Raw genomic sequence first — 27,603 nt, 5'->3', positions numbered from 1 at the left:
TGGTGAGAGCGTGTTTGTGCAAGCGCGCCGAGCGTAAACACGGTGAGAGAGAGAGTGAGCGCCGTGTGTCCGCGCGCTGCGAGCGAGGACCGCGACCAACCCGCCCTTGATAATACGCACGCGGAATGCGGCTGACCCCGGAAGCAGGCGGCTGAAATATGGGCGGGGGGGGCCACCCAAAAAAGTCAAATCAAATAGACGGCTCGGGGACCCCGCTCGCGACGGCGAGATTCCATCAATGAGCCCGAGCGGCGTTGCCGCGGCAACGCTTGTGAACGAGAGCGGGCCGGTAACCGCGGAGACTCGGTACGGAGAGAGGACTGAGCGGTTGCCGTGGCAACAGGGACGTGAAGCGGGGAGAGACCTGGCCTGAGGAGGATGGCGAGGGAGACCCCTTCGCCCCCCCCCCCCCCCCGCATCATTGCCACCTTCTAAACTACTACGTCTTTGTCCCTGCGTCCCCGCGAAAAGTCTAAGACCTGCTTTTGCTTCGGTTCAGTGTCGAAAGCGCATCCCTGCTGCGGTCCAAGACGAGTCCTACTTTTGGTCGGGACTTTTGGACCCAAACGTTTAAGGGGCCCTTCTGCGTACAATGTCTTAAGGTGGACGTCCGGTCCCGACCTCTGTTCGTGTCTTTGTAAGACAACCAAACTCGGGACATTCTAGGGATGTGTCCAAGCTGACGCTCGAGGAACCCGCCTAAATTCTGAATCTTTGATAAGTTGTCGAAAGGCCAAGATCGAGTCAAGAATTCCCAAGTCCTGCCAACTCCTGTGCCGCAAGTCCAAGTCACATTGAATCCGCTCGAGGGGAAAGTGAGTGCATTTGAAGGGCGCGTCTGAGCCATTCCGGTCTTTGAGGGGCCGCTCCGGTCCTATGCCTTCAAGTCCTACACCTTTTGGACCTCGACATTAATATGGCCTGTCTTAAGGCTCCAATCTAATCGGGGTTTTGAGGGAGGAATCCGGTCTCTGTCTCTAAGATCGGGTCGCGAGTCCCGCTCACGTCTTTAGTGAATAGAGTGAATAGAAGGTTTGAGGGACGCGAAGTTTGAGTCCATTTTTGAGTCATTTTCTGCGTCTTTACGCCAAGACGGATCCCACGTCTTCCAAATCCAGACCCGGGACGTTCAAAGTCTTTTCCGCGCGCGCGTGTAGGCGCGACCGCGACTGCGAGGTGTCTCCCAGCCGTCGCCACCTCTGTCACCACTCCGTCTTAGCACGCCGATGGAATTTCACACTTTGGACAGTGGGGAATATCGCTTCCTTCCCACTCTTCTGTCACCCGCCGCCTCCGAGGAGATGCCCGCCGCCCCGTCACCGGGGAATTCCCACCGCCGCGGTTTAGGCTAGACGGAGAAGCTGAATTGTTTCGAGGCGGCGTTCGCAGGCGCCCGCCGTGAAATCTGCTACCTCGGCACGCCTACGAAAAAGCCTCCGGAAGCCCTTCCTTCTCCGCTTCAGAGATGAATATGACGGGCCCATTCATGAGCGCGCTCTCCTGGAAGAAAATGCGTCACTGCGATAAAGGCGTTCCTTTCACTCCTTTCGGATTCAACTCATTTATCTCCTGGAATGCAGCGCCAAAGCCTCTAATCGCTCTCCGCTGTATGAGCTCTGATCCCCCTACTGGTCGCTCTCGCGAATCGCATGCGGGTTGATCTGACCGCATCACATTTGCAAATGAAAGCTAATGCTCTCTTTTTGAATGCCACGACGGGAACATCACGTTCATTCTTTCAAATTAAGAGCAAATGATGTGGAGCATGACTGCTAAATTGCGATATGAGTCTTTTGCTGAATGTTTGATGCTTTTGCTTGAAGTCGTAATCATTTTTTACATCCTGCTTTTTAGCACTGCGACGGGAACAATGTCATTTTGTTTTTAAACTAAGGGCAAAACAATTGGAACGATTTATTGCTAAATCACTTCTGAAAAATGTTCACGCCTTTATTTTGTTGAGTTCCGACCTCATCATTTCTCGATCATAGTATCGAGAAAACTTATAGGACGGGACTCACTGACGGAACTGATTTTTCTTTTCTCCCCTCGCAGCATTTTATCGAATTTGCGCTCCTACATCGACCTGAGGACGCTGCGCGCCGTCCGAGTGCTGCGGCCGCTCAAACTGGTTTCGGGAATTCCCAGTAAGCGCCCCCCGAAAGAACCCGGGCGCCGTTCGGCCGCCTTCTTCCTGGCCAATGCGGCGTTTGTCCTCCAGGCCTGCAGGTGGTGCTCAAGTCCATCATGAAGGCCATGATCCCGCTGCTGCAGATCGGCCTGCTGCTCTTCGTGGCCATCCTCATGTTCGCCATCATCGGCCTGGAGTTCTACATGGGCAAGTTCCACACCACCTGCTACGACGACATCACCGGTCAGTCATCCCTTTTCTCATTTTCCTCGCCCCGATTTTGCCAAAGTATATCGTCCGTGCCGCAAATGACCCGTCGCTTCTTATGTAGCTTTTTGAAAGATGTATTTCAATCAATTCATGGAAATTTTCTGTTATTCTAATTTGTAAATTCTCACTCGCGATCGAAAAACGGATACCTTGAACCGAGGCCGGGTATCGGCCCGATACGGAAACTTAATCGGATAGCTAATTATTTCCGATCTATTTTATTCGTTTTGTTTTTTTGATTCAGATATTTCGACCGCGTTTTTGTTTCGCTCATGTTTTGAGGAAATGTTATATTATTTTTTTCTTTTTTTTCTTTATTCCAACGCGGGAAGTGTTTTACGGCTGAGAGGCGGGGCTTGAATGCCAAAATCATAGCTAATATATATTACAAACAAAACCCCGATTTAGCAGTTCAGCTCATTTTAAAATCGTTGAATGAATTGAATCGCTTCAATGTATTAACCGGCCCTAATATATGTGTATACCGTTTCCTTTTCTCATGGTTTCTTTCTATGATTTAGTCTATTTGGAGCGGCAAATACGAAAAAGACAAAGCCGCTTTTTTTGAAACGGGATCGTCCGCAACGGACGCGATCGGGCGCGATCGGTACGGGGCCGCGGCCCGCCACGTTACCGTCAGAGGCGGCGGGATTAGTAAAATGGCTAGGGTTGCCGCATGGTCTACGAGCCCCTTGTTTCATCAGGCGAGATCGTGGACAAGGTCCCGTGCGGACTCAAATTGCCGTCCAGGCTGTGCCCCAACGGCACCACTTGTCAGGGGGGCTGGATCGGGCCCAATTCCGGCATCACGCAGTTCGACAACATCCTGTTCGCCGTACTCACCGTCTTCCAGTGCATCACCATGGAGGGCTGGACCGAGATGCTCTACTTCGTGAGTGAGCGCGCGGCGCCGTCCCTTTTTTTTTTTTTTTTTTTCCCGGCCGAGCCGCCTTTCCTCCGCCTCGGTCCGCCTCGGTCCTCTGTTCCGGTCCGTCCGCTTCTATTTTTACCTTGCGCTCGGAGGGATGAAGACCCACCTCCGGCCGATGAAAGTTTAATAGCGCTCCGGGAGGCCGCGGCGGAGGGCGCGGCCGGGGTCGCTTCAAAGATGACCCGTTTTTTCTCGGGCGCTTTCCGATCGGGCGAGCGAGCGAGGAGTTGGGAGGACCAAATAAATCAGCCCGTAACTTGGGAAAGTCTTCCTTTGACTCGTTTTTGTCGCCGAGCGCTTCGGAGCCGTTCCGCTTTCCCTCGGTTTGGCTTCTTTGGCTTTTTCGAAGGTGCGGAAACCGATCAAGCCGAAAGCGGGCCCTAAGTGGGCCGGCTTTAACGAGCCGCAAAGCGTCCCCATTCTTACTCATTCCCTTCAAGTTTAGGGCTAAAATAAATGAAGACGGGAAGTCGTTGCGTCTTTTTGATTTCTCGTCGCGTCCGTTTGAGCCGGGTATCGAGCGGAGCCCTTCTCCGCGCCAGCCGGCCGGGCCGCCGTCGACCCCGATCGCGCTTTTCGGGACCGGGGTTTGGGAGGCGACGGCGTCAAGGCTTTGTCGGGCGTCTCTCTTTTGGCTAGAGTAACGACGTGGAGGGCAGCGCCTGGAACTGGATGTACTACGTGCCGCTCATCATCATCGGCTCCTTCTTCATGCTCAACCTGGTGTTGGGCGTCCTCTCCGGGTAGGCCCCCCCCCCCCCCCCCCCCCCCCCCCCCCCCGCCTCGGCCTTTCCTCGGCGCCTCGGCGTGGCCGTTAAGGTGTGGCCCCCCCGCGCCGCGCGTCCAGAGAGTTCGCCAAGGAGCGCGAGCGGGTAGAGAACCGCAGCGAGTTCCTCAAGCTCCGGCGGCAGCAGCAGATCGAACGCGAGCTCAACGGCTACCTGGAGTGGATCTGCAAAGCGGGTACGTGCCCGCGCGCAATGTCGCCGGCCCGCGCGCAATGTCGCCGGCAATGTCGCCGGCCCGCGCGCAATGTCGCCGGCAATGTCGCCGGCCCGCGCGCAATGTCGCCGGCCCGCGCTCAGGCGCAATGTCGCCGGCCCGCGCTCACGCGCAATGTCGCCGGCTCGCAGAGGAGGTGATCCTGGCCGAGGAGGACGGCGCCGGGAACTTTGACGGTGACGCGCCGCCGTTCTGTCCCGCCGCGCGTGAGGAGAGGCTGTGTCGGCAACTGCTTTGTCGCCAGGTTCCCGCCGACGGCCGGCCACGAAGTCCAAGAACAACAAGACGGAGCTGCTGGACGCGGAGGAAGGTGAGCGCCGCCCTGCGGTTTTACGCCCGATACACGCGGCCTCTCCAGTTAGTTGAGATTCCCTTTTGCGGTGAGGAAGGAGCTGGCCGAACGCTAATTAGGACTTTCCCAAAAGCTCAGTCTTTCTTTCCGTCGGCGATCCCCCTGGCCGACGGTGCCGAGCGGCCTCCCGTTTCAAAAGTAAATAAGCGTGCCCGTCCCCCGTTTCAAAAGTAAATAAGCGTGCCCGTGCCCCGGACGCGCAACGGCGCCCCAGGGTTCTCCCGCTCCAGCATCAAGAGCGGCAAGGACGGCTCCAGCTACAGCAAGAAGGAAAAACGTCTTCGCTTCTTCATCCGCAAGATGGTGAAGACGCAGGCCTTCTACTGGACCGTCCTGTGCCTGGTGGGCCTCAACACCATGTGCGTGGCGGTGGTGCACTACGACCAGCCGGAGCTGCTGTCCGACTTCCTGTGTGAGTGCCGCGCCGCCGTCCTCCTTCGTGCCCTCCCGCGGTATCGCTAACGGCGCTTGTGCAGTCTACGCAGAATTTATTTTCCTGGGTTTGTTCATGTCCGAGATGCTGATCAAGATGTACGGTCTGGGGATTCAACCCTACTTCCACTCCTCCTTCAACTGCTTCGATTGCGTGGTGAGAGCACACGCGTGGTGAGAGCTGTCTGCGCACGCTTTCTGACGCCGTATGTTTGCGCGCGCGCGCGAAGGTGATCACGGGAAGCATCTTCGAGGTGATTTGGGCCACCATCAAGCCCGGCACGTCTTTCGGGATCAGCGTCTTGCGAGCGCTCAGACTTCTGAGGATCTTCAAGGTCACCAAGTGAGCGGAAACCTCGTAGTTCTGCGCACATACACATATATATATATATATATATGTCGGGGGGGCTTGACGACGGAAGTCGGCGGCGGGGCGACAGAAGAGCAACGGTCTGACGATTTTCAGCGTGAAAAAAAATGGCTGACCCACGATGACGTAAGGGGGGCGGGGCACCGACGAACGTCGGACCGGCGGAAAACGCGCCAAGGTTTACGTCACGTCTGATAAACGGTTATACGATGCGGCGGACAGAATTTTCACCCTAACCCTAACCCTAACCCTAACCCTTGTCGCTCGGCGGGTTTCCGCACGCTTTGATGTCGCGCCCCTGTCGTTGTGCCGTCGAGGTATTGGGCTCCTCTGCGCAACCTGGTGGTCTCCCTTCTCAACTCCATGAAGTCCATCGTCAGCTTGCTCTTCCTCCTCTTCCTCTTCATCGTGGTCTTCGCCCTGCTGGGCATGCAGCTCTTTGGCGGACAGTCAGTGGTCACCGGCCGGTCGAGGCTTTTCCCGCCTTTTTCCTGACCGTCTCCCCCCGCCGCAGGTTCAACTTCGAGGAAGGGACGCCGCCCACCAATTTTGACACCTTCGCAGCGGCCATCATGACGGTGTTTCAGGTAGTACGGTTGTGGAGATTACGAGCGTTTGCCGCCAAAGACGGACGCGAAACGCCTTTTTCGTAGATCCTGACGGGAGAGGACTGGAACGTGGTCATGTACTACGGAATCGAGTCTCAAGGGGGCGTCAACGACAAGGGGATGATCTTCTCCATTTTCTTCATCGTCCTCACCCTCTTCGGCAACTGTATCCTTCTGCCCGCGCCGTTTGCAAACGGGGCGGGGTACTGAGACTTCTTCTGGATTTCGGCTAAGCTAATTTCATGTTTAGTCTTCTTTTCAAATTAAGAGAAAGTCAAGTGGAACATGAAGCAACCAATCGCTGTATCGTGTAAAACATTTGTATTCCGTTATTTTGTGAAGCGCTGATCTAATTTAGTGCTTTTTAACGCTTTGCCAGAAACAGTACCTTCTTCCTTTCAAATTAAGAGCAAATTAATGGCAACATGATGCAACCTTTGTGCTAAAATGTTGACTTTGTTGATTTTATTTGAATTGAATTATTTTTCAGAAATGATTACAAAGAAAAGCAAAACTCTTAAATGAAAAAGGATTAAGAAAATCTAGATATACATCAAAACTATAAGGAATAAATCAACATAAAAATGCATCTGTTCAATATTTTATTGTATTCTTTTTATCAATTTACTTAAAAACTAATCAGTAATTTATTCTGGCATTCTTAAAATTATTATTAAAATAAAAGCTAGAATGAATGAATGAAAAATCATTATTTGATCATATTTGTATTTTTATCAGTATCATTTTACTTAATAAAATTTTTTTTTTAAAAATAATTAAGAACATCAACATAGAGAAACATCAGATAAATTCCAATAAAATGCGTTCTAGAATTATTTTCAAAATAAAAATAAATATTGAGAAAGAAAGCTAAAAACGAACGTTCGCTCAGTAAAAAAAAAAAGGCAAGCCGCGGAAGTCCCTTAACGCGGCGCGCGCCAGACACGCTGCTCAACGTGTTCTTGGCCATCGCCGTGGACAACCTGGCCAACGCCCAGGAGCTCACCAAGGTCCGGGAAGTCGTCCTAAACGCCCCCGGCCGGCCGGGCTTTTCCAAACTGCCGCTGTCCTCGCAGGATGAGGAGGAGCAAGAGGAGGCGGCCAATCAGAAGACGGCCCTGCAGAAGGCCAAGGAGGTGGCCGAGGTCAGCCCGCTTTCCGCCACCAATCTCTCCATCGCCGCGTGAGTAGAACGCCACACGCATATGGAGCCACTTTTGTTTGGACGGCCCCCGAATCCGAGGGCCTCGGGGTTTTAAAATGCGCGGGCTCTCTCGGGGCGACGTTCCCCGACGGAACGTCCGGCCCGGTGAGCGCCCGTGGCTTCGCTGCGCAGAAAAGAGCAGCAGAAGAATCACGCCAAGGCGGGGGGGAAGTCGGTGTGGGAGCAGCGCACCAGCGAGATCCGCCGGCAGAACCTGATGACCAGCCGCGAGGCGCTCTACAACGAGCTGGAGCAGGAAGACTGGAAAGTGGGCGACGAGGTGAGGTTCCTCTCACCGCTTTTCCGATTTGGCTTTTGGCCGAACCGTCTGATCCCACGTGGCGTTTTCCTCTTTGCGGCAGGTGTCGTTTTCCCGCAAAGGGCGGGGCGACATGAAGACCCACCTGGACCGCCCCCTGGTGGTCAACCCGCAGGACAACCGCAACAACAACGCCAACAAGACGCCCCTGGACCGGGAGCGCCGGCGGCAGGACCCGGACCACACCCGCCGCGGCGCCCACCACCACCATCACCACCACCGCCGCCGCCACCACCGCCGCCACCACCGCCAGAGGGCCGAAGCCGGGCGGGAACCGGGGGACGACCCCGACCGGGAGGGGCCGCCCGCCGAGGGGAGGCGCCGCCGCCGGGGCCGCCGGCACGGGAGCCGGGACCGCGACGAGCGCCGCGGGGCCGCCGGGGAGGGCCGGCCCGCCGGGGGGCGCCGGGACGGAGACGGCGAGGCCCGCGAGGACGGGCGGCATCGCCGCGGCGACCGGGAAAGAAGCAGCGGACGTCGCTCCAGAAAGTCAGTGGGCGGGCCGGCCTTTTTCGATTCGGAACCCTCGCGCCCTAATTCCGGGTCAAAACCATGAGGGTCGAATTCCATTTCTGACGCCGACGTGAGAGATCTGACTTTATTCTCGGAATTTTCACGTTAACGTCGGAATTCCGAGTGGGAGCTCTGACGTTAACGTGACAATCCTGAGAATTAAGTCCGAAATGGGAGAGTGAAATAAGAATTCTGACGTTCACCATTTATTCTGAGAATAAAGTCCGATTTCCGCCCATGGCGTGATACTCTCGCGTTAACGTCACAATTCCGACTCTGAATTTTGACCCTCAACGCGGGCATTCCTAGAATGAAGTAAGAAATATGAGACCATGAGGAGATTCTGACTTGAAAGTCAAATTCTGAGCTACTAGCCCCAAAGTCAGAATTGTGACCGCTTCGGAATTCTGACTTTTTCCTCAGTCTTCTCCCTTTTTGAAGTCAGAATTCCCAGAGAAAAATTTGAATTCCGACTTCCTTTTCAGAATTTCACGTTGACTCGAAATTCTGACTTTGAGAAAATTCGGAGAATAAAGTCCGAATTCTGACTTCAAATTGAGAATTCTGACTTTAAGCTCGGGACTCAAAATGGGAATCCTGACTTTAAAGTGAGAATTCCGTGAATGACGTCAGAATCATGAGAGAATGATGAGATTCCAAGGCCAAGGTCAGAATCGGGACCTCCCCCTCGGTATTTTCCTTTGTATGAAGTCGGACTTTTCCGACTTCGTTTTCGGAATCCTCACTTTAAAATCCTAGGAATTGCGCCGAACGCCCGCAATGGGGAGAATAAAGTGAGGATTCCGGGATGATTCCGACGGGCCGGGCGGTAGGGTGCTGGCTTTTGAGGTCTAAGCTCCGCCCCCTCCCAGCAGGGAGCCCCGCGGCGCCGGTGGCAGCCTGTCCACGGCGCGGCCCGTCCGGCGACGCGAGGAGGACCTGGACAACCTGCGCAACAGCAGCAAGCTGGCCGGCCGGCCGTACCGCGCGCCGCCGCCGCCGCCGCCCGTCCGCGATCCGCCCCCGCGCAGCATGGACTCCCTGATCCTCGGCAGCATGGCCAAAGGCCACTACGCCGGCGTGGACGCGCCGCCCGTCTACCCGTACCCCTCCACCAACGCCGTCCTGCAAGGTCAGCCCCCGCCCGGAACCCGGCCGAGGGCCAGGAAACAAACTGGCCCCCCGCAAGGATCCCGTCTCCATCCGAACGTCGGAATCCTCGCGTTCTCACCTCTCTGACTTGAAAGTCCAAATCCCTTCCAAAATCCCCTTTCGAAAGTGAGCCGCGCGGAAAGAAAGTAGGGATTCGGACTCGGAGGTGAAAATTGGCGATTGGGCCCCGTTTTCTCCGGCGCGATGGATGATGGAGACTACGGCTCGTAGAATGGGACCGAGCGCTTATTTTCCCGTATTTGCGCTCGTTTGACGTACGCGCATAGAGAAGCGAGCGGTCCAAACCCGATACGGAAATCCGGTTTTGCCTAGCTCCACGGGAACCCCCCTTTTGGGAAAAACGCAAGCCAAATTTCCCGCTCGCCTGTCAAATGAGCATTTTCGTTGAATCCAGCCATATCGGAAGCACCGACGTCCGTAAAACGGGTTCTCGCCGCGTCCCCCCCCAGTGAACAAAAACGCAAACACGGAGCAGAAGAAAAACGAGGAGAAGAAGGAGAACGGCGAGGACGACGGAGACGAGGACGGTCCCAAACCCATGCCGCCCTTCAGCTCCTGCTTCATCTTGTCCACCACCAACCCGTGAGCGGCCCGCCCCCCCCCGCCCCGCCCCGCCCCGGGCCCGACGTCTCCCGCTCACCCGTCCTTGCCGTTTCAGCTTCAGGAGGTGCTGCCACTACATCCTCACCCTCAAATACTTTGAGTTTAGCATCCTGTCCGTCATCGCCATGAGTAGCATCGCGCTGGCGGCCGAGGACCCCGTCTCGCCCAACTCGCCGCAGAATAACGTAAGACTCCTCGCCTTTAGCGGCGCGCGGCGGTCGGTCGGTCGGTCGGTCGGTCGGTCGGGCGCCTTTGCTCACGCGGGTCCTCCGTCCTCAGGTGCTGCGCTACTTTGACTACGTCTTCACCGGCGTCTTCACTTTCGAAATGCTCATCAAGGTACGAGCGCGTCGCTTCTTCGCCCCTTGCCGCCAGCCGTCAATCCCACCGTTGTTTGGCGAGTTCTTTGATGAGCTGGATTTTTTTGGAACGTTGTCATTTCCAAAAAATAGATCACGTAAAAGATGTGATTCGAATACTTTATTACCAAAAGTCATCAGTTACTTAGTTACATACCTCACTAAATTACCTAAAGTAATCATTTACTCGAGTACTTGGTTTGCTTAACCTTATGGTTAAAGTAATCAATTACTCTGGTCGCTAACATAACCAATTACTTTTCAATCCTTTACTAAATGATTGATTAATACTTTACTAAAGTAAGAGTAATACTTTAGTAAAAAAAAAAAAAAGTACTGTAATTATTTTACTACTCTAGTATAAAAAGTAATCAATTGCTTAATTGTTCTAGTACCGAAGGTCATCAATTACATTTCCATCTTTAAAAAAATCAGTAAAAAAAAATCCTAATCCATTCGTATCAGACATAATCGGTTACCTTTTTGCTTTAGTACCTAAAGTAATCCATTATTGGATTAGCCAAAGTTACTTTAGTACTTGGTTAAACTAATCAATTCCTTTCATACTTTAGTCTCTAAAGTAATCATTTGTTTTTACCCGAATTACCAAAAGTAATCAATTACTTTAGCACCAGGCTACTTAAAGTAAATGACTGTAGACTTTGATTGATGTAAACAATTAGTTAAGAACTTGATTGCAGAAATAATTACCGTCCCAACCGTTAAAAAAATCGTATTTTGAATGGACTCGTCGTCGATGACTCAATTCCCTAAATGACGTAAATAATGAATCGACGAGGCTAAAACGACGTCTCTGGGGCCGGATGAGTTCACGGCGACCAATCGGTGGCGATGGACCAACGGCAAATGAGCAAATTTGGAAAAGAATGATCTCGGTGAGCGTAGCGAGGGTGTGAGCGTCCGTATTGTTGTGATGCGCGCGCTCCAGATGGTTGTGCTGGGCCTGTTCCTCCACCAAGGCTCCTACTTCCGCGACCTGTGGAACATTCTGGACTTCATAGTGGTTAGTGGCGCTCTGGTGGCCTTCGCCTTCACGTAAGTCCCTTTGCCGCCGTCATCTTCACACCCCCGAGCGTCCGCACAAAGAGCCCCGTTATGGCCGCCCCGGTTAGGGGGCCGCGCTATGTCGATGCCCTCCTCGAGCGCGTGGCAACACCGATCCGCTTCCTCTTCCGAATATTCTCCTCATCGGGAGTTTTGTTAGATCAGACGCTCTTCCTCTACGTGTAGACCTCTACCAAGGCTTGATTTTGGAAACGCTTTTGTCATCCAATGAATGACAACGCTGTGTTTTTCTGCTGAAATTTGAATAGTGAACTATCCGCTTAACAGGGTTGGTAGTAAATCTTTTTCAAAGAAGCCTGAAATCGGGGAATCGTCGGGGTCAGTTGTTGCAGTCGCCGCTCCGATCCTGCGCTTGGCGGTAAAGAGCGAGACGTTGCCATTCCAAACTACCAAACGTCTGTCAATCAAAACTTTTGTCGTGCTTTTCGCATTTTGAACAAAATATGCCATTTGAAATTGCTGCCTGATTTGCGTCGCCTTGAAGAAGCAGAAAAGGACCTTTCCCATCCGATAAAATATCCCACTTTATGTCTTCAATAGGGGAAAATGTGCAAGAATCAGGAGAAAAGTCTCATCAGTAAAATCAAACGATGAACAATGTAAAAAAAAAAGTTAGTTTGCAATTGTGCTCCCGGCCCATAGGGGGCGGTAATGCGCTATACATCATGAGTAACGACTGTCAACGCCTCTCGATAAAATAGGGGAAAATGTGCAAGAATCAGGAAAAAAGTCTCATCGGTAAAATCAAACGATGAACGATGTAAAAAAAAAAATGTTAGTTTGCAATTGTGCTCCCGTCCCATAGGGGGCGGTAATGAGCTATACATCATGAGTAACGATTGTCAACGCCTTTCGATAAAAGAAAACCTGTCTGAAATACTTCAGTCATTCGTGTCAGCGGGATAAAAAAGGATCCTCGGCGCCGAGAAGAAGGCTTTTGACCTCGGCCACCCCGGGAAAAATGGAAATTTCACGTCTATCGCCGTCGGCGGTAATGAATGATTTCATGGGACCCCAAATCAGTTTTCAGTCCAAAACGAAATGTATGATTTGCAAATGAAACCAAGACTGACGTACACGCCTTGGCGGAGGTCATCAGCTTTTCCTTTCACCGTGGAGACCTTCAGGGGGACCCAAAAGCCTGTTCCGCACCGGACGCATTTGTCCGAAAATTCTTCCGTTTCAGCCAAAATGTAGTGCGCTGAGTTGTCCCGTGTAGAACAGGCTTCAAAGTTGTCAGCATTCAATTTGAACCTTCAGGGGACATAAAAGGGCGCCCTGAGGAGTCCCCACTCAACCGCATCCAGCTGCCCCCCAAATCACCCTAGTGTCACTTTGAATGCGAGTGTCTAATCTTTGGAACCCCGACTGTCTCCCGCCCGCAACGCCGCTCCGATTTTCTCGCCAAGCAGGCCGTGAGTCATCCCGTCCTCTCTTTTTGCATTTCTTCACCTCACGTGACATGAGTGCACTTCCCCATTTGGACCCTCCCACTTCCTATCCCGATCGAAATCCTACTGTCCGGACCAACCGTCACGAAAAACCAAGCGGAACGTTCAATATCAAGAAGCGCTTTAATGCTGACTCTTTCGAACTTAGCAAGGCCTTTTTTCGCTATTATTTGGTCCGAGAAACCAAATATATAAAGCGCTAAACCACGAAGGTGCAAAGTCACGAAAACAAAAAAGAAAATCTCGAATCGTAAAGTGCTTTAATGTAGACTCTTTTCGATTTCGGATATTAACGTCGTTGCGCGTAAAGACAAAACCTACAAACTGTAATCATGGTTTTTGACAACCTCTCAGAAACGAAGGCCACTCTAGAATCTCGATGTGCTTTAATGCAGACTCTTTCCATTTTAGAAAGCCTTCCTCATGCGTTTCTCCACAATATAGAGGAAAAACAATACACACATTATCTAAAGGCGTATATTCAACCATCTGTAATAAAAGGACAAGAAGAGAACGTTCCAAAAGCGCTTTAATGCAGACTCTTTCGATTTCAGATAGCCCTCCGCGTTTGAACGCGGCGTATAAAGACGGAACATACAGAGTGCAAGCGCTTGCTATGTTGAAAAACGACAAGAAAACATTCTAGAATCATCCAGCGCTTTAATGCTGACTGCCAACATTTTTCCATCATTGGGTCAAAAACAAAAGGCCGGACTACCTATGGATCAGCATGGTCAAGCGCTTTAACACGGCCTCTTCCACCTTCAGCGACTTGAAATGGTTACCAATTTTGAAAAGTCCCTCGAGCTCCTCTTCCTCCTCCTCCTCACGCATCGCACAGCAGATTTTCAGCATGGTCAGCGTGCGTGGAGTTTCGCACGAGAGCGTGCATCGTTCACCTTAATGGCCGATGATGCACAATGATGACGGCTGCATGCCGCGTGCGTGTGTGTGTGTGTGTGTGTGTGTGTGTGTGTAAGTGTGTGTTTTGGGGATTGACGAGCCATCTAATGAGGGCAACCGAAGCCCTCATTGATTTTATTGAATGGCACGCGCCTCCTTTTAGTCACGCACGCCTTCTGGGAATAGTCGCGGCGGCCACATGGTTTCTCTCCAATTGCCATGCGTTGAGAAAAAAATGTATGTTTGAATTCGTTGTTTGTTTTTTTAATATTTGTATTTTTTTGTATTCAAAATTTTAATTTGTAATTTGTTGAATTTGCATTTAATGTGTTTTTTGTTTTAATTCAAACTTTCACCCTTTTTCACATTTGTATTTAATTTCTGTTGTATTATTTTGTTTTCTTTGTGTTTGTTTCACTTTTGTTTTATAATTGTTGGACTTTTTGATTTTTAAAGTTTTATATATAAACTGGTTTAGATTGTTTCTTTTTTATTTGTGCACGTATAATATATATGTGTACATATATATTTATATATTTTTTGTACTTTTATTCTTCAGTGTGGTTTTATTGAAAAGTGTGTTGGGTTTGCTTGCCGTGTGCAAATGTGGGAATAACAGGCGCCGTTGTTATTCTGAGCAAGCAAAATCCTTGGCTTTTCAAAATTCTTCTTGGCACGTGCCTCAACTCGGACTTTGCTTGAGGTTTGCCGGCGGCTCGCTCTGTCGCTCGCTCTGTCGCCCGCTCGTTGCCAACGTGTTTTTCAACCTTGTGCTGTGTGCCGTTTTCTGTCCTCCTTTTCTTCCTTTGACGCGATGTAACGGCCGCAGGAGCAGCACCCGGTAAAGTCCTCGTCCACGTCCCCCTCCGCGGAACCGGAACACTGTGGCTTCACACTCTTTCTTTCTTTGTTCTTCTGCTTGTCGTGCTGTCGCCTCATCCTCGCCATCACGCTGCATTTTTGGAGTCGTGCGAAAAAAAACAAAAAAAACGGCATTTTTTTTCCCTCGAATGTGACACGTCGCGTTCCACGCCAGTTGGAAAAAAAACCTTCGATGATTTGTGGTGTCGGAAGCACGGTCCAGATGCTCGTCTGTTGGACACCGTGTGACTTTCTGTAGGTAAGCTGAGTAGAAGTTATTTCAAGTCAGAATTTCAAGCACGGCAGAATGTATTGTGATCCGCTTAAGTTCGTGACAGAAAATCTGGCATTTCGAGGACTTTGGGTGCGGGATCCAAATCCGCACCGTCACTTTATGGGGTGTTCAGAAGTTGGATCCAAACTATGGTCTGCGGTAGGGCCGTAGATAAGTAACGGAAAGGCAGGTACGTCCGGAGCTATCCGCTGCCAGAAGTGACTTAGACTGAATCGATGATTCTTTTTCTGGTGTCCAAGCGCACATTTTAAAGCGGTCAGCGACGGGAACGACTTTTTACAGTTACGGTCGTTGATCGACACGTCGGTGTCAGGAGCGGGATCCGAAGCCGCGTCGCCGGGACCGACCGCTACCCCGACCGTCTCGCTTTGCATCCGCGTTGGCGACGTCATGCGATGCGGCACTCGCATCGCATGGCCCCTCCGCGCGGCCTCCGCTTCCCGTGGTCCCCACGGCAAACGCGGACGCCGGCGAGTGGACGCTGTGCCTGCTCTCCGAGAAGAACTTTTTTTTTTTTTTTTGTCAAAAAGAAAGAAAGAGGTTTGGCTGGGCACTCTACCGGCAGATGCCCGTGGACGCGAAACGATGAGACCTCCCCGCGGTTTGGTGTTTGACTGCTGTTTTTGTGGCCGCTGTATTTCCTGGAGGTAATATTTGCTGTTGTTGTAGGGGGAGCAGCAAGGGCAAAGACATCAGCACCATTAAGTCGCTGCGAGTGCTGCGGGTTCTTCGTCCTCTCAAGACAATCAAAAGACTCCCCAAGCTCAAGGTAACCAGCGCCCGTATGCTATTATCACATTTTTACAAATTTTGTACAGAAAGGGGTCATAGGTTCCGCCCCCCCACCCCAAAAAATAGGTATATATGTACAGATAGGGGTGATGCCACTGAACATTTTGAGGGGTTGAAAGTAAAACTTATTTGTATTTGTTACGAGCCTTGCAAAGTCAACCCAAGTCGGGCGCTAATAACGCCAGGCTAGCGAAAAATCCCCAGGGGTCATAGGTGTTGTTTTTGTAGGAATTTCTGTGCAAAAATTGTATTTCCGTCAATAACTCCAAACTCATCTCCCTGACGTACGCCTGATTTCACGAAAACACATGGCATCTCCAAATACAAATCCAAAACCAGACGACTCCTCTTAGGACGCAAAGCATTATGGCGGCGGTTGGCGCAGCGCTGCCATCGGCCCTCACGTGTTTTATCCCGCCGTCTCTAGGCCGTGTTCGACTGCGTGGTGAACTCCCTGAAGAACGTCCTGAACATTCTGATCGTCTACATGCTCTTCATGTTCATTTTCGCCGTGGTGGCCGTGCAGCTGTTCAAGGGTCGCTTCTTCTTCTGCACCGACGTATCCAAAGAATTTGAGAGCGACTGCAGGTAGGAAACAAACGGCGAGCAGGTAACTGAAGGACCACGCCCGCGCTGATGTCCGCGCGGCGTCCGGCGCAGGGGCGAGTTTCTCATGTACGAAAAGGATGAAGTCCGAGCTCAGAAGCGGGAGTGGAAGAAGTACAATTTTCACTACGACAACGTAGCTTGGGCCTTGCTCACTCTCTTCACTGTCTCCACCGGAGAAGGCTGGCCGCAGTGAGTGGACACAACACAAAGACGCGCGCGCGACCGCGCACGCGACCGCGCACGCGACCGCGCACGCGACCGCGCGCGCGACGCGCCGATTGTTACCGGCCCGCGTTTGAACAAACGGAATCGGACGCTCACTCGTTCTGGCTCGACCTTACTGAAAGTTCGGCAGTTATGCGACTTAGAATAAAATGTCTATTTTTTGTGTGGTTAAAGAGCAGTTATGAGCACAGAAAACAAAACACGATTCCATTCGAATTCGATTAGCATTTTTCGATAATCGGCGTTTTTTCCTTACTGTAAAGTGATCAGTAGCAACGGCGACTATAGCGCCCGAGTCATTTAGGGTTGGGGGTTATTAGGGTTGGGTTAGGGTTTAGGGTTAGGGCCTATTTTTTGTGTGCTTAAAGAGCAGTTATGAGCACAGAAAGCAAAACACCATTCACGACACCAAAATACTTTAGGCTTCCACAGAGCGACCGTTTTGCCTGCAAATTTTCCAAGGCGAATGAGCTCACGTGAGTTGTCCTGGCGCCGCCGCAGGGTGCTGAAGGCCTCGGTGGACTCCACTTTCGAAAACCAGGGTCCCAGCCCGGGCTACCGGATGGAGATGTCCATCTTTTACGTGGTGTACTTCGTGGTCTTCCCCTTCTTCTTCGTCAACATCTTCGTGGCCCTCATCATCATCACCTTCCAGGAGCAAGGGGACAAGATGATGGAGGACTACAGCTTGGAGAAGAACGAGGTGAGGACGAGGAACCGGCGCCCGGCGGAGGCGCCGGCAGCTTGACGCTTGTTTTGGTCTCCAGAGGGCCTGCATCGATTTCGCCATCAACGCCAAGCCGCTAACCAGACACATGCCCAAGAACAAGCTCAGCTTCCAGTATCGCATGTGGCAGTTTGTGGTGTCCACCCCCTTTGAGTACAGCATCATGGCTCTCATCGGGCTCAACACCATAGTCCTCATGATGAAGGTCAGAACCCGGAGGAGATGCCGCGCTAAGCTAAGCCGAGGCGAGCGCTAACGGGCGACCGCATCCGCGCAGTTTGACGGCGCCTCGCAAACGTACGACGACGTCCTGCAGAATCTCAACATCGTCTTCACCACTTTCTTCTTCCTGGAGTCCATCCTGAAGCTCATCGCTTTCGGCCCGCTGGTGAACACGCACGCGCACGCGCACACACGCTCTCATCATTGATTCATGAGGCAGGTTTATTTTGGTCCGGCGATGTGGAGCGTGCCGCCGATGTCCCCGAAAAACCCCGACGCGCGCACGCCAACCGTCATCCTCTTTCCTTCCCTCGTTTCCATGGCAACAGGAGCGGTTGGGCCACTGACTAACGTCTTCCTTTGTCCCGAAACAGAATTTCTTCAGGGACGCCTGGAACATTTTTGACTTTGTGTCCGTGCTGGGAAGCATCACGGATATTTTGGTGACCAAATTAGGGGTAAGTGGGCGTGAATAACGCCGAAGCAGAAATGGCGTCATCCTTGTGTTGTCCCGCGATACCGGGGGATTTTTTTACGACGGTAGCAAACGGCTTCGTTTCCAGATATCGCTACTTTTGTCGGCGCTGTATCTTTAACCCCCGGGTGTTCGGCCATTTTTTTTTCACCCAACTTGGGCTGACAAGATTAGCGCAGCTGACGCTAATTACTGTCAAGCGAGCGATCGACTCGCCGGCGGCCGTCTCCAAGCTGTCAGCGCCCGTTCGCGCTAGCCTTGCAGACGTCCGACGACGCTAACGCCACGCTAACGGACTAGTGTGCGACAACTTCCTGTCCGTGACTTTCAAAGGGAGTTGTATCGCTGTTGACGTTTGTAAGCCTGATAATGACTCAATTTTCATGCTTTCTTCAACTTCTCGGACAAAGTAATAATTTAGCCAATCCCCACTCCCCCCCCCCCAAAAAAAATGCACTATGAAACCCTTCATCGTGTTGTCTTTCATTTGTTGTATTATGATGATGTCATGTTTGTTATGTGCTCATGCCCCAATCATGACACATAATTAATATATATATCTATCAATATGTATAAATATATATTTCCCCCTTCCCCCACCCCGACTTCCTTCCCATTCATCCCTCGACATCATCGCACATGTAGACTCTGGTTTGTAATTTATCTCTCGAAGCCTCCTATGCATCCTCATTGGTCGTGCTTATAAAGACCCGCCCCCTCCCCGTCCCACCAAACCGTGCTCCTTCCTCGTATGGATGACCTTAGAACGCTCTGCCTGCGCTTCCCTGGATGAAATGCAGAATTCATTCGGAACTTATCCAAAAGACTGTTACGTACAAGAAAATATGCCCAAATCGGCATGATTAGCAGCTAGCATCTTTTTGAAATGCAAAATGGCGCATGTAGCATCCCTCCTTCCCTCCTCTTGTCATCTATAGACACCGCAGTCAATTCCATATTTGATTGTTTTCCATGTTGAATACTCTTCCGTGGCGCCTTGAGATACTAGTTGACTTTGTTCGTTGATCCTACTCCTAACTCAAAACACAAGTTGCTGTTTGGCAGATTTTTTGGAGGGGTGAAGAAAAAAAATTGCGTTTCCTGGCAAAGAGTCAACCAGAGTGCCCATCGGTTACTTAAATTCCGTGTCCCACTCGCCCGAGGGAGGGTATCCCAGAATGCTTCGCTCAACTATTTGCGAGCCATTTATTCATTCAAATCCTATTTCCAAAACTACATCTCAGAATACTAAAGCTCTCTGTCGATACTAACATCTAAATATCGCTTTGTATTTCAGGTCTGCGGAATGAATGAGTTGAGCAAGATTGCGTACAGTGCAGTATGCATTTCGGCTCATGAAAGCATGACTCTAACTCCATTCAGTACGTCGCAATTCGGACAGTGCGCCGTTGCGCCCCCTTGTGCCGTAGATGGGCAATAACACTCCACAGCGCAAAGGCAAAGCCTGTTTGATTACACTCTAACCCCCCATCTCCACTATTTGCGAAGGACTGATTGAATGTGTTCCCCTGGCACTAGATTGCAGCCAGCGATCATGTCCACTAGGGATCGTCGTCGTGTTTCAGACAGCGTTCAACCTCTGGTGCAAGCGATTTGTTCGTTCAAATCCTATTTCTAAAGCATAATCCCTGAATACTAAGTCTCTCCCTTAGTCTTCTAACTTTGTTGCTTTGTGCTTCAAGCCTGTTCGATGACTGTGTTGAGCAAGATTGTGTACAGTATGCATTTTAGGTCAGGACAAAAAATGACTCTGAAACAAACCAAGCTCCAAGCCTAAATCAAGCTCTGAAAACTTGTATGTCAAGGCGCCGCATTTTCAGCTTCTATTCCAACTAACAACAAATGGCCTGCTGCAGTATCCTGCCGATGGCGGCGTCTATAGATAGTCCTTCCACCTTCCTTGCCTCCATCTTGTGTGGTCTGCTTGGCCCTCCCACCCCCTCTGAGATCAGTGCATTTGGTTCTCCAAAAAAAAAAGAAAGAAAAAAAGCTCTCCCAGATTGGAAGCCGACTCTGATTTTGTTTTGCGTCTCCCGTTTCTCCTCTCCTGTCCTCGTCTTTTGTCCCCCCTCCTGGAGTTGCCTCCGGTTCTCTCCCCCCTCGTCTTTGGCTGTCTCTGCTCTGCCCCTCCCCCTTCCCGGCTTTTGAAGTTGGTTCGAAGGTCACGCGCGTTCGCTCTCTGACCAGACCCGTTTTGCTCTCGTAGAACAATTTCATCAACTTGAGCGTTCTGCGCTTGTTCCGCGCCGCTCGCCTCATCAAGCTGCTGCGCCAAGGCGAGACCATCCGAATCCTGCTCTGGACCTTCGTGCAGTCCTTCAAGGTGAGCGGCGGCCGCCGGCCGGCGATGCGATGCCGGGTTTTCCGTTGACACGTGCGGGTGTGCCGGCAGGCTTTACCGTACGTGTGCCTGCTCATCGCCATGCTCTTCTTCATCTACGCCATCATCGGCATGCAGGTGAGCGCGTGGACATCTCTCTCTCTCTCTCTCTCTCTCTCGCTATATATATATATATATATATATATATATATATATATATATATATATATATATATATATATATATATATATATATATATATATATATTGCTGTTAAATTATTTAATGTTTATTATCATTATTATTAATGAAGATAATATAATACATGATCTTACAGTAGAACAGCACAAGGACATCATATTTGCAGCCAGAAATTGTTCACAAAGGGGGACTTTTCACAGCATAGCAAACGTATGTCTCGGACGTAAACAAACAAAAAATGTGTTGTGCAATCATCAGTCTGACTGAAGTGAAAAACAAAACCATCTAAAAATGAAAAAAGAAAGAAATTGCCAAATCTACAATAAATATTCATTTTCATGGTCGCATCAATTTCTTGCATTTAATTTTATGAAATGTATACACTACCATATTTTTAAAAGATAGTTTTTATTTTTTTACCAATTAAAAATAGAATATTTACTAATATACCACCATATACACACACGCACGCACTATAAGTGATATTTATTATTACATCAAGCTTGGAAACGACGTGAAAAAATGAGAAAAGGGCGTCCGTTGTGCGGCAGAAACCAAACATGACGTCCTGACAAGAGTTTGTGTTGCGCTAGTGAGGCTAACGCTAGCAAATTAGCCAGGGATGAACTCTTGTGCGTAGTTATTTGGCAACCTGGCACTGGAGGAGGAGGGCGACAGCGCCATCGACCATCACAACAACTTCAGGACCTTCGTCATGGCCCTCATGCTGCTCTTCAGGTGACCTTAGCCGCTAACTTGCTAGCCGCGCTACCTGGCCGCGCTTAGCTTAGCTTAGCTTAGCTTGATGCCACCGATCCTTCATGCGGGCTACGCAGGAGCGCCACGGGCGAGGCCTGGCACGAAATCATGCTGTCGTGTCTCGGGGGCAAAGAGTGCGACCCGGCCTCGGGCAACACCGAGCCCGAATGCGGCAGCACCTTCGCTTACACCTACTTCGTCTCCTTCATCTTCCTCTGTTCCTTCCTGGTGAGCCGAGCGCACGCGCTTCACCCGCTTTTGTCATTTGTTGCCCGAAAAGACCCGGCGCGGTACAAATTTATCGGAAATAAAAAAAACAACAAATCTTTATCCATACTTTAGCTTCGGTTGCGGCTAGCTATGATGTTAGCGCTTCCTTTTTCCACTTCCGCGTTCTGTGCTAACAGTAGCATGTTCGCCAAATACAAAGTGTAAAACGGCGAGATGCAAACGACTCGCAGCTTGTATGCCAAACTCTCTACGGTCTGACTTTACTTCCCATGATTCGTCAGCACAGAAGCAGGAAGTAGTTCTATTTCGGTATAACTTGAAAATTAAAGTAGGGTTTAACCTTCCTGTTATTTTTGTTCGCCACAATAAAATCTCCGGGTCACTTTGTCTCCAGTTCTACAGTTGCACTGCAATTGAAACAAAACACAGTAATATAAGTGTAACACGAAATCAATGATCGCTAGGGGGCGCAGTCCTAAGCTGTAATCCTCCATCATGTTTATTTACCAAAATCTTAGGAAATGCAGATTGGATAAGAGTGCAATGAGCAAATATGTCACGCGTCAAATATGAAGAAATATCGAGGAAATTGATGTCGTTTTGCCGTCGGCAGATGCTCAATCTGTTCGTGGCCGTCATCATGGACAACTTCGAGTACCTGACCAGGGACTCGTCCATCTTGGGGCCGCACCACCTGGACGAGTACGTAAGGATTTGGGCCGAGTACGACCCCGCCGCCTGGTGAGTCGAGCGCTTGACGCCCATCGATCGCGCTAAGCTAACCTAGCGTAGAGATCATTAGGGCTCTGTCGGCCAAGGAATAGGCCGCCTGTACAAATGTTTCAACGGGCAGGAAGTAACTTGCTAGTCGTGTTAGCTTAGCCTGCTAGCACCCAAAAGGTAGCTGGCCCGCAGGGGAGTTGCTTAACACGAACGTAACTTGGAATTAAATGACTTTGCGGACAGACCTATCTAGGGCCTTTTTTCCCAAGTAAGATTTTCAAGCTCCTCTGAGGAATGTGGCAGAAATTACAAATTTCAAATACTGTACTTGTGACTTTAGAGTTTTTGAAAGCTTGACATGACTATGACATGACTAAAGAAAATCATTTAGGAAGATGGGATTGATTCTGTTTTGCTATTTGGGGAATGACGGGATCTTCAACAAAACAGCACGCTGAGAATACCGCACCAACACAAGAGTAAGACGCCCGATGGCGAATAAAATAGCAGTTCAAACGCAAAACTTGCATAGCATCTTCTTCTCTTTCCCTTTGTTTACCAGCAGTTTGCCCCCTGGTGGCTGTTAAAAAAATGCCGCTTTGCCATATTGGACGACTTTATGAGCCGCAGGGTTCAAAGCGTGAGACAAAAGTAGTGGCCTATAGTCTGAAATTTACGGTTAAAAAAAAAAAAAAGTGACTAGTTAGCCGTTAGCACTAGCCTGATTGTTTTGTAAATAATCTTTTCCTTCCTCCCTCCCCGGAATTGCAGGATCTCTTCCTGTTTTGCAGTTCCTTTCACACCTGAAATAAATGTGCCCCCCTCACCCCCTCCCTTCCCCTCTTCCTGTTGTGCGCGTGTGTGAGAGGAAGGCATTGATCTTACCTCTTTGGGGGTGTCAATGAATGCTCTTTCTTGTGTTTTCTGCGTGACGTGCAGCTAACCTCCCTCCCTTGTATCTTTCTTGCAGCGGGCGCATACATTATAAGGATATGTACAGTTTATTGCGAGTTATCTCCCCTCCCCTGGGCCTTGGCAAGAAATGTCCGCATAGGGTGGCCTGCAAGGTTTGGACTGCACCCCCCTCCCCCCATTAAAGCAACTTATTTGAGAAACCTGCTCGCCTTTTTTTTTTTTTTCGTTTTAAATAGGCTTGGAATGAATGATGGATTATTTTGTTTTCTTCACTCACTTGTTTTCATGTCACTTCACCATCGACGTCTGGTTTTTCGGGGGGGGGGGGGGCTGAATCCACTTGGTGACACACTCAAGCATGCGGTGGTGCACTGCACTTGCTGTTGGGGGGGGGGGGGGTAATTACAGGTTAACGAGCAAAATTGAGTTGTGCTTGCTGTCTGAGTTTTGCCTGGACAGGATGTTTTTGTTTTTTTGTTTTTTTGGGGGGTGGTACATGCATCTTTCATTCATTTTGGTTGGTTAGCACGCAAAGAGGGCGGGGTGCTAGCCATGTTAGAAACTAATCCTGCTTTTGGGTCTGTTATTTGCTCCGCCTTAGTTAACACGCTGGGAAAAACAGAAATGAATAACAAACCAAAAAAATCAACACTATTATGAATACTATTCACAATGCACTGATCTACTTCTACTGTACATACTGCTGTACTAGATGTATTGCTAGACTTATACTACAGTATATATATATATATATATAAATATATATGTACTGTATTGGTTTGGCTGGTTTATATCAAGGACCAGAATTATTGTTGTTGTTTTTTCAATCAGCGAAACCATCAACAATTTTCATTAGAATCCCGAGTTTGAGACGTCAGACTGCGTTGGAAGGCGCCATAGGTTCAAACCGGACTAATGGCGTTAGCACGGGCACGCTAACAAGGAGCATTTAGCTGACCTAAAGGAAAAGGGGCGCGGCGCCCGCTCCGTTTGCGCGAGCGGGAAGGCTCACTTCCATCCCGGCGTGGACAAAGAGCCCGAAAGAAAAAGGACTCCCCGCCGCCGCCGCCGCCCTCGACTCCCCCTCTTCTTTTTCCTCCTCCCTCCCTCCCTCCCTCCCTCCCATCCTCTTCTCTTCCTCTCGCCATAGCAACCAAGCACACGCTCATCACCACGGCGACAAACAACAACAATAACCTTTGTGTGTGTTTGTTTCCCTCTTTCCTTCCCTTATGTCCTTTTGCTTTGCGTTCTTCCTCACCTCCTTGTCAATCCCTCCATCCTTTTCATTTCCCCCCTCTGGCATGGTTTGTTCTTGTTTGTCGGGGTGATTGTATGTGCGTGCGCGTGTCTGTGTGTGTGTGTGTGTGTGTGTGTGTGTGTGTAGCGGCCGGATCACTTACAAAGACATGTATCAGATGCTAAGACACATGTGTCCGCCGCTAGGCCTCGGGAAGAGGTGTCCCGCCCGGGTCGCCTATAAGGTAGTCTGGCCCCGTCCCCTTTTGTCCCTCCCTCACGTCCTTCCACTTCCCGTCTTCCCTCTGTGGTTAGTGGTTGTGGTGGTGGTGATGGTGGTGCGCGCTGTCCTCTGTTGGCGTGGGAGCGGAGGGCGCCGGCCGGCCGCGGCTTCTGTGGTTGCAGTGACGTGTGACGGTGGACTCCTTGGATATCTTTTTTTTTTTTTTGCCTTCTTTTGCGTTTATTCAGCCTCAGACATGACATGGAGGGGAGAAATTTGAACCGTGGACAAAATAGAGATCGCATGCGCGTAAGATGCTAATTTGTGATCGCGAAGGGCTGAACCGTGACCTCGGATGAGCTGTGAGGTGGACAAAATGCTAACTCCCGCCCACAAAATGCTAAAGGTTTACCTCGGATGAGGTGGAACGTGGACAAAATGCAAATGTTTGCCACAAAATGCTAATCTCTGACCGTGAATCGGCTACAAAATACCGATTTGTGGCCGCGAAATGCTAAACGCTGACCACGAACGAGGCTAAACGCGGACAGAATGCTAATTTGTGTCCACGAAACGCTAAATTGTTCCCAGGGATTAGGTATAACGTGGACAAAATGTTCATTTGTGCCACAAAATGCTAAACTCTGAGCAGGAACTAGCTATAAAGTGGACAAAATACCCGTTGGTGGCCAGAAAATGCTAGGATGTTACCACGGGTTAGGTGTAACGTGGACAAAATGCTCATTTGTGCCAAAGACGCTAAACTCTGACCAGGAATCAGGTATAACCTAGACAAAATACTCCTTTGTGGCCACAAAAATGCTAAACCCTGACGGCTACGACATGGCGTTATTAATTGACCATTCGCTGCCGTCGACGGAAAAAGGTGCACTTTGGCTGCCGTCGGTAGCTAAAGTCAAAGTGCTGTTTGAGGAACGCTGCGGTGCAGCGGCGGGGTTGAACTCATTTGCGTACCTGTTCAAACAAATACCGGCCTACTGTTGTGTACGCGAAAAAAAAAAAAAAGGCAAGGCGATGGCGGCAACTATTGCCGCCACTTGAAAATCAAGCTCATTTGAGCGAATTTTTCGTTTGCGGTCCGGCTTAGCGAAGCGAGGGAAGAGTTTGCGACGCCAAAGTTGGCGTAGCGCCAAAGTTAGCGTAGCGCCCGGCGTTATCGCAAACGGGAGGCCGCGACGGAAGCGTTTCCTGGCCACGTCATGTCTGGAGCTGCTTTTTAAGTGTGGCCCGCTCGCCCGCCCGCCTTGCCGCAGGAGCGAGGGAGCAGAGGAGGGGAGCTTTGCCCGTCCGTCTGCAACCCGCACGGACGCGAGCAAAACACGCGCGCGCGCGCGCACGCGGACAACGCCAAGCGGATGCCGACGATGCGGGTACAGAAGGAGCGGCAAAGGGCGCCGGCCCCAGCCCCGGCCCTCTGGCCCTCTGGCCCTCTGGCTCTCTGGCTCCTGCGGATGGCGCTAAAACGCACGCACGCACTCACGCACACATCTGACGCGAGCAAAGAAACCTCAGCGGATTTGTTTTGTTTCTCGCGAGCTCGAGGGAAGTTTTATATATATTATATATATTTTATATATATATTTTTTGTCAGTTTATGAACTGCCAAAATAATCAAATGTAAATGTTTTGTAGCCCAGCTTTCTCCCTTGAATGGGGCTGCATTCCGAAGTAAGCCCTAATTCACGCACCTCTTATATGCATATAATAGTACATCTAATAAATAGTCCAGGTTCTTGAAAATGCGTCCAATCTGGGTGATTTTTTTTTCTGTCCCATCCTCACGATTTGATCTCCATCCGTCCGCTTTTTTTTTTTTTTTTTTTTTTTTCCCCCCCCGCGACGTCCGCTAAGTTGGGATTGTGCCCAGAGGGTTCTGAGGAGCTTTGAAGGTCCTGGCCGTGGTTCTGAAAGGATCACCAGACTTGCCAGAAAGCCCGGGACGCTTTCACAGTTTGACTTCGGTGTCGTGAAGTCTCGTCCTGTTCTGTCCTTAATTTCTTTTTTTTTTAGTCCTTCACTCTTTACACACACACGCACACACGCACACACACATTTCTGCCTCTTGTGATGTCACAACACTCTTGATCATCTTCACTCTCTGTCCTCTGCCTTTTTTTTTTTTTTTTGGCTACAAGTACATCTCATGAGCCCTCCTTCCTCTTGCCCTACAGCGCCACCACCTGACAACAAAAATATTTCTTGAAAGTATTCAAATATATAGGTTATTTATATACTTACATCAGTATTATATATCATATTTTGTCTTAAAAAAATGCCAGTTTTACAGCCAATTTGGAATCCGAAAAGTATGTATGCTATGTATTTTTTTTTTATTTGGAATTACTTAAATTAAGTAATTACTTAATTACTTAATTACTTAAATTTTTTATTCACCTCGGTAACCGAAAAAAAATATTTTTCTATTCTTTCATTCTAGATATAGTGCAATGAATTGTAATTCCGATTTTTTTTTATTTTGAAACTACTTAAATTATTGCTTTAATTTAACTTATTAAACTGAAAAATATTTTTTTCAATTCCCTGATTCGAGTGGTATTGCTACTTTTTTTTAGTGAAAAAAAGCATTTTATACCGAGAAAAGCTCAAATCTCAATATGAAAGGCAAAAAGATGACATTTTTTTATGATCTTTAAACTTGGAGGGCAAATTCAGTGCCGTGACGTTTTTATCGTTTGATTTTTTCCAGTGCGGCTTGAAGTGTAAAAGTGTCCTCATCCCAAAAACTCAGCCAAAAAAGCCATCAAATCATCTCTATGATTTTCTCCTTTTGCCTGTCTTCTTTGTCGAGTGTAACACAACACTAATGCTACAATTTTTTTGTCTTTCTTTCTAACTCCGACACCCCCTTTTCTTTTTTTTTCGAGACACCGCATCCGTCTGGCATCGAGAGAGATCGCGACCAAAATCGGGCCAAAACCAGAAAAAGCACAAGATTCCAAAAATGCAATCAATACAGAGCGAATTCTTTTTGGATTGCGGATACTCTCTTTGCGCGGCTGCTTGTGGGCGGGGCTTC

The 27,603-nt window shown here is 49.8% G+C and overlaps 1 protein-coding gene across 11 annotated transcripts in view; it reads left to right on the top strand.

The window, feature by feature from the left end:
* Positions 1 to 27,603, top strand: part of cacna1ab (calcium voltage-gated channel subunit alpha1 Ab) — a 63,156-nt gene that overhangs the window by 13,167 nt on the left and 22,386 nt on the right. For 6 of the 11 annotated variants that reach the window (XM_088418790.1, XM_088418785.1, XM_088418787.1 and 3 more), the window contains exons 3-37: positions 2,056 to 2,147; positions 2,222 to 2,374; positions 3,106 to 3,293; positions 3,972 to 4,075; positions 4,180 to 4,295; positions 4,466 to 4,510; positions 4,579 to 4,644; positions 4,901 to 5,098; positions 5,163 to 5,275; positions 5,349 to 5,461; positions 5,806 to 5,937; positions 6,003 to 6,075; positions 6,142 to 6,262; positions 7,039 to 7,106; positions 7,173 to 7,279; positions 7,433 to 7,580; positions 7,663 to 8,108; positions 9,005 to 9,264; positions 9,755 to 9,887; positions 9,964 to 10,093; positions 10,188 to 10,247; positions 11,217 to 11,323; positions 15,533 to 15,632; positions 16,083 to 16,243; positions 16,316 to 16,453; positions 16,991 to 17,192; positions 17,257 to 17,421; positions 17,494 to 17,604; positions 17,813 to 17,896; positions 20,141 to 20,257; positions 20,327 to 20,392; positions 21,096 to 21,193; positions 21,292 to 21,442; positions 22,059 to 22,186; positions 23,139 to 23,235. In XM_088418790.1, coding sequence (XP_088274916.1) covers positions 2,056 to 2,147; positions 2,222 to 2,374; positions 3,106 to 3,293; positions 3,972 to 4,075; positions 4,180 to 4,295; positions 4,466 to 4,510; positions 4,579 to 4,644; positions 4,901 to 5,098; positions 5,163 to 5,275; positions 5,349 to 5,461; positions 5,806 to 5,937; positions 6,003 to 6,075; positions 6,142 to 6,262; positions 7,039 to 7,106; positions 7,173 to 7,279; positions 7,433 to 7,580; positions 7,663 to 8,108; positions 9,005 to 9,264; positions 9,755 to 9,887; positions 9,964 to 10,093; positions 10,188 to 10,247; positions 11,217 to 11,323; positions 15,533 to 15,632; positions 16,083 to 16,243; positions 16,316 to 16,453; positions 16,991 to 17,192; positions 17,257 to 17,421; positions 17,494 to 17,604; positions 17,813 to 17,896; positions 20,141 to 20,257; positions 20,327 to 20,392; positions 21,096 to 21,193; positions 21,292 to 21,442; positions 22,059 to 22,186; positions 23,139 to 23,235 — 4,591 coding nt within the window. Of the gene's footprint in view, positions 1 to 2,055; positions 2,148 to 2,221; positions 2,375 to 3,105; positions 3,294 to 3,971; positions 4,076 to 4,179; positions 4,296 to 4,465; positions 4,511 to 4,578; positions 4,645 to 4,900; positions 5,099 to 5,162; positions 5,276 to 5,348; positions 5,462 to 5,805; positions 5,938 to 6,002; positions 6,076 to 6,141; positions 6,263 to 7,038; positions 7,107 to 7,172; positions 7,280 to 7,432; positions 7,581 to 7,662; positions 8,109 to 9,004; positions 9,265 to 9,754; positions 9,888 to 9,963; positions 10,094 to 10,187; positions 10,248 to 11,216; positions 11,324 to 15,532; positions 15,633 to 16,082; positions 16,244 to 16,315; positions 16,454 to 16,990; positions 17,193 to 17,256; positions 17,422 to 17,493; positions 17,605 to 17,812; positions 17,897 to 20,140; positions 20,258 to 20,326; positions 20,393 to 21,095; positions 21,194 to 21,291; positions 21,443 to 22,058; positions 22,187 to 23,138; positions 23,236 to 24,470; positions 24,568 to 27,603 lie in introns of all 11 variants that reach the window. The other 5 variants (XM_088418786.1, XM_088418789.1, XM_088418783.1 and 2 more) reach the window with 2 other exon arrangements.

Source organism: Hippichthys cyanospilos, chromosome 7 (assembly GCF_059441005.1).
Source record: "Hippichthys cyanospilos isolate Australia breed blue-spotted pipefish chromosome 7, RoL_Hcya_1.0, whole genome shotgun sequence".
Lineage (NCBI taxonomy): Eukaryota > Metazoa > Chordata > Actinopteri > Syngnathiformes > Syngnathidae > Hippichthys > Hippichthys cyanospilos.
Note: the sequence above shows the minus strand (reverse complement) of the source record. Positions and strands in the feature narration are given on the sequence as shown.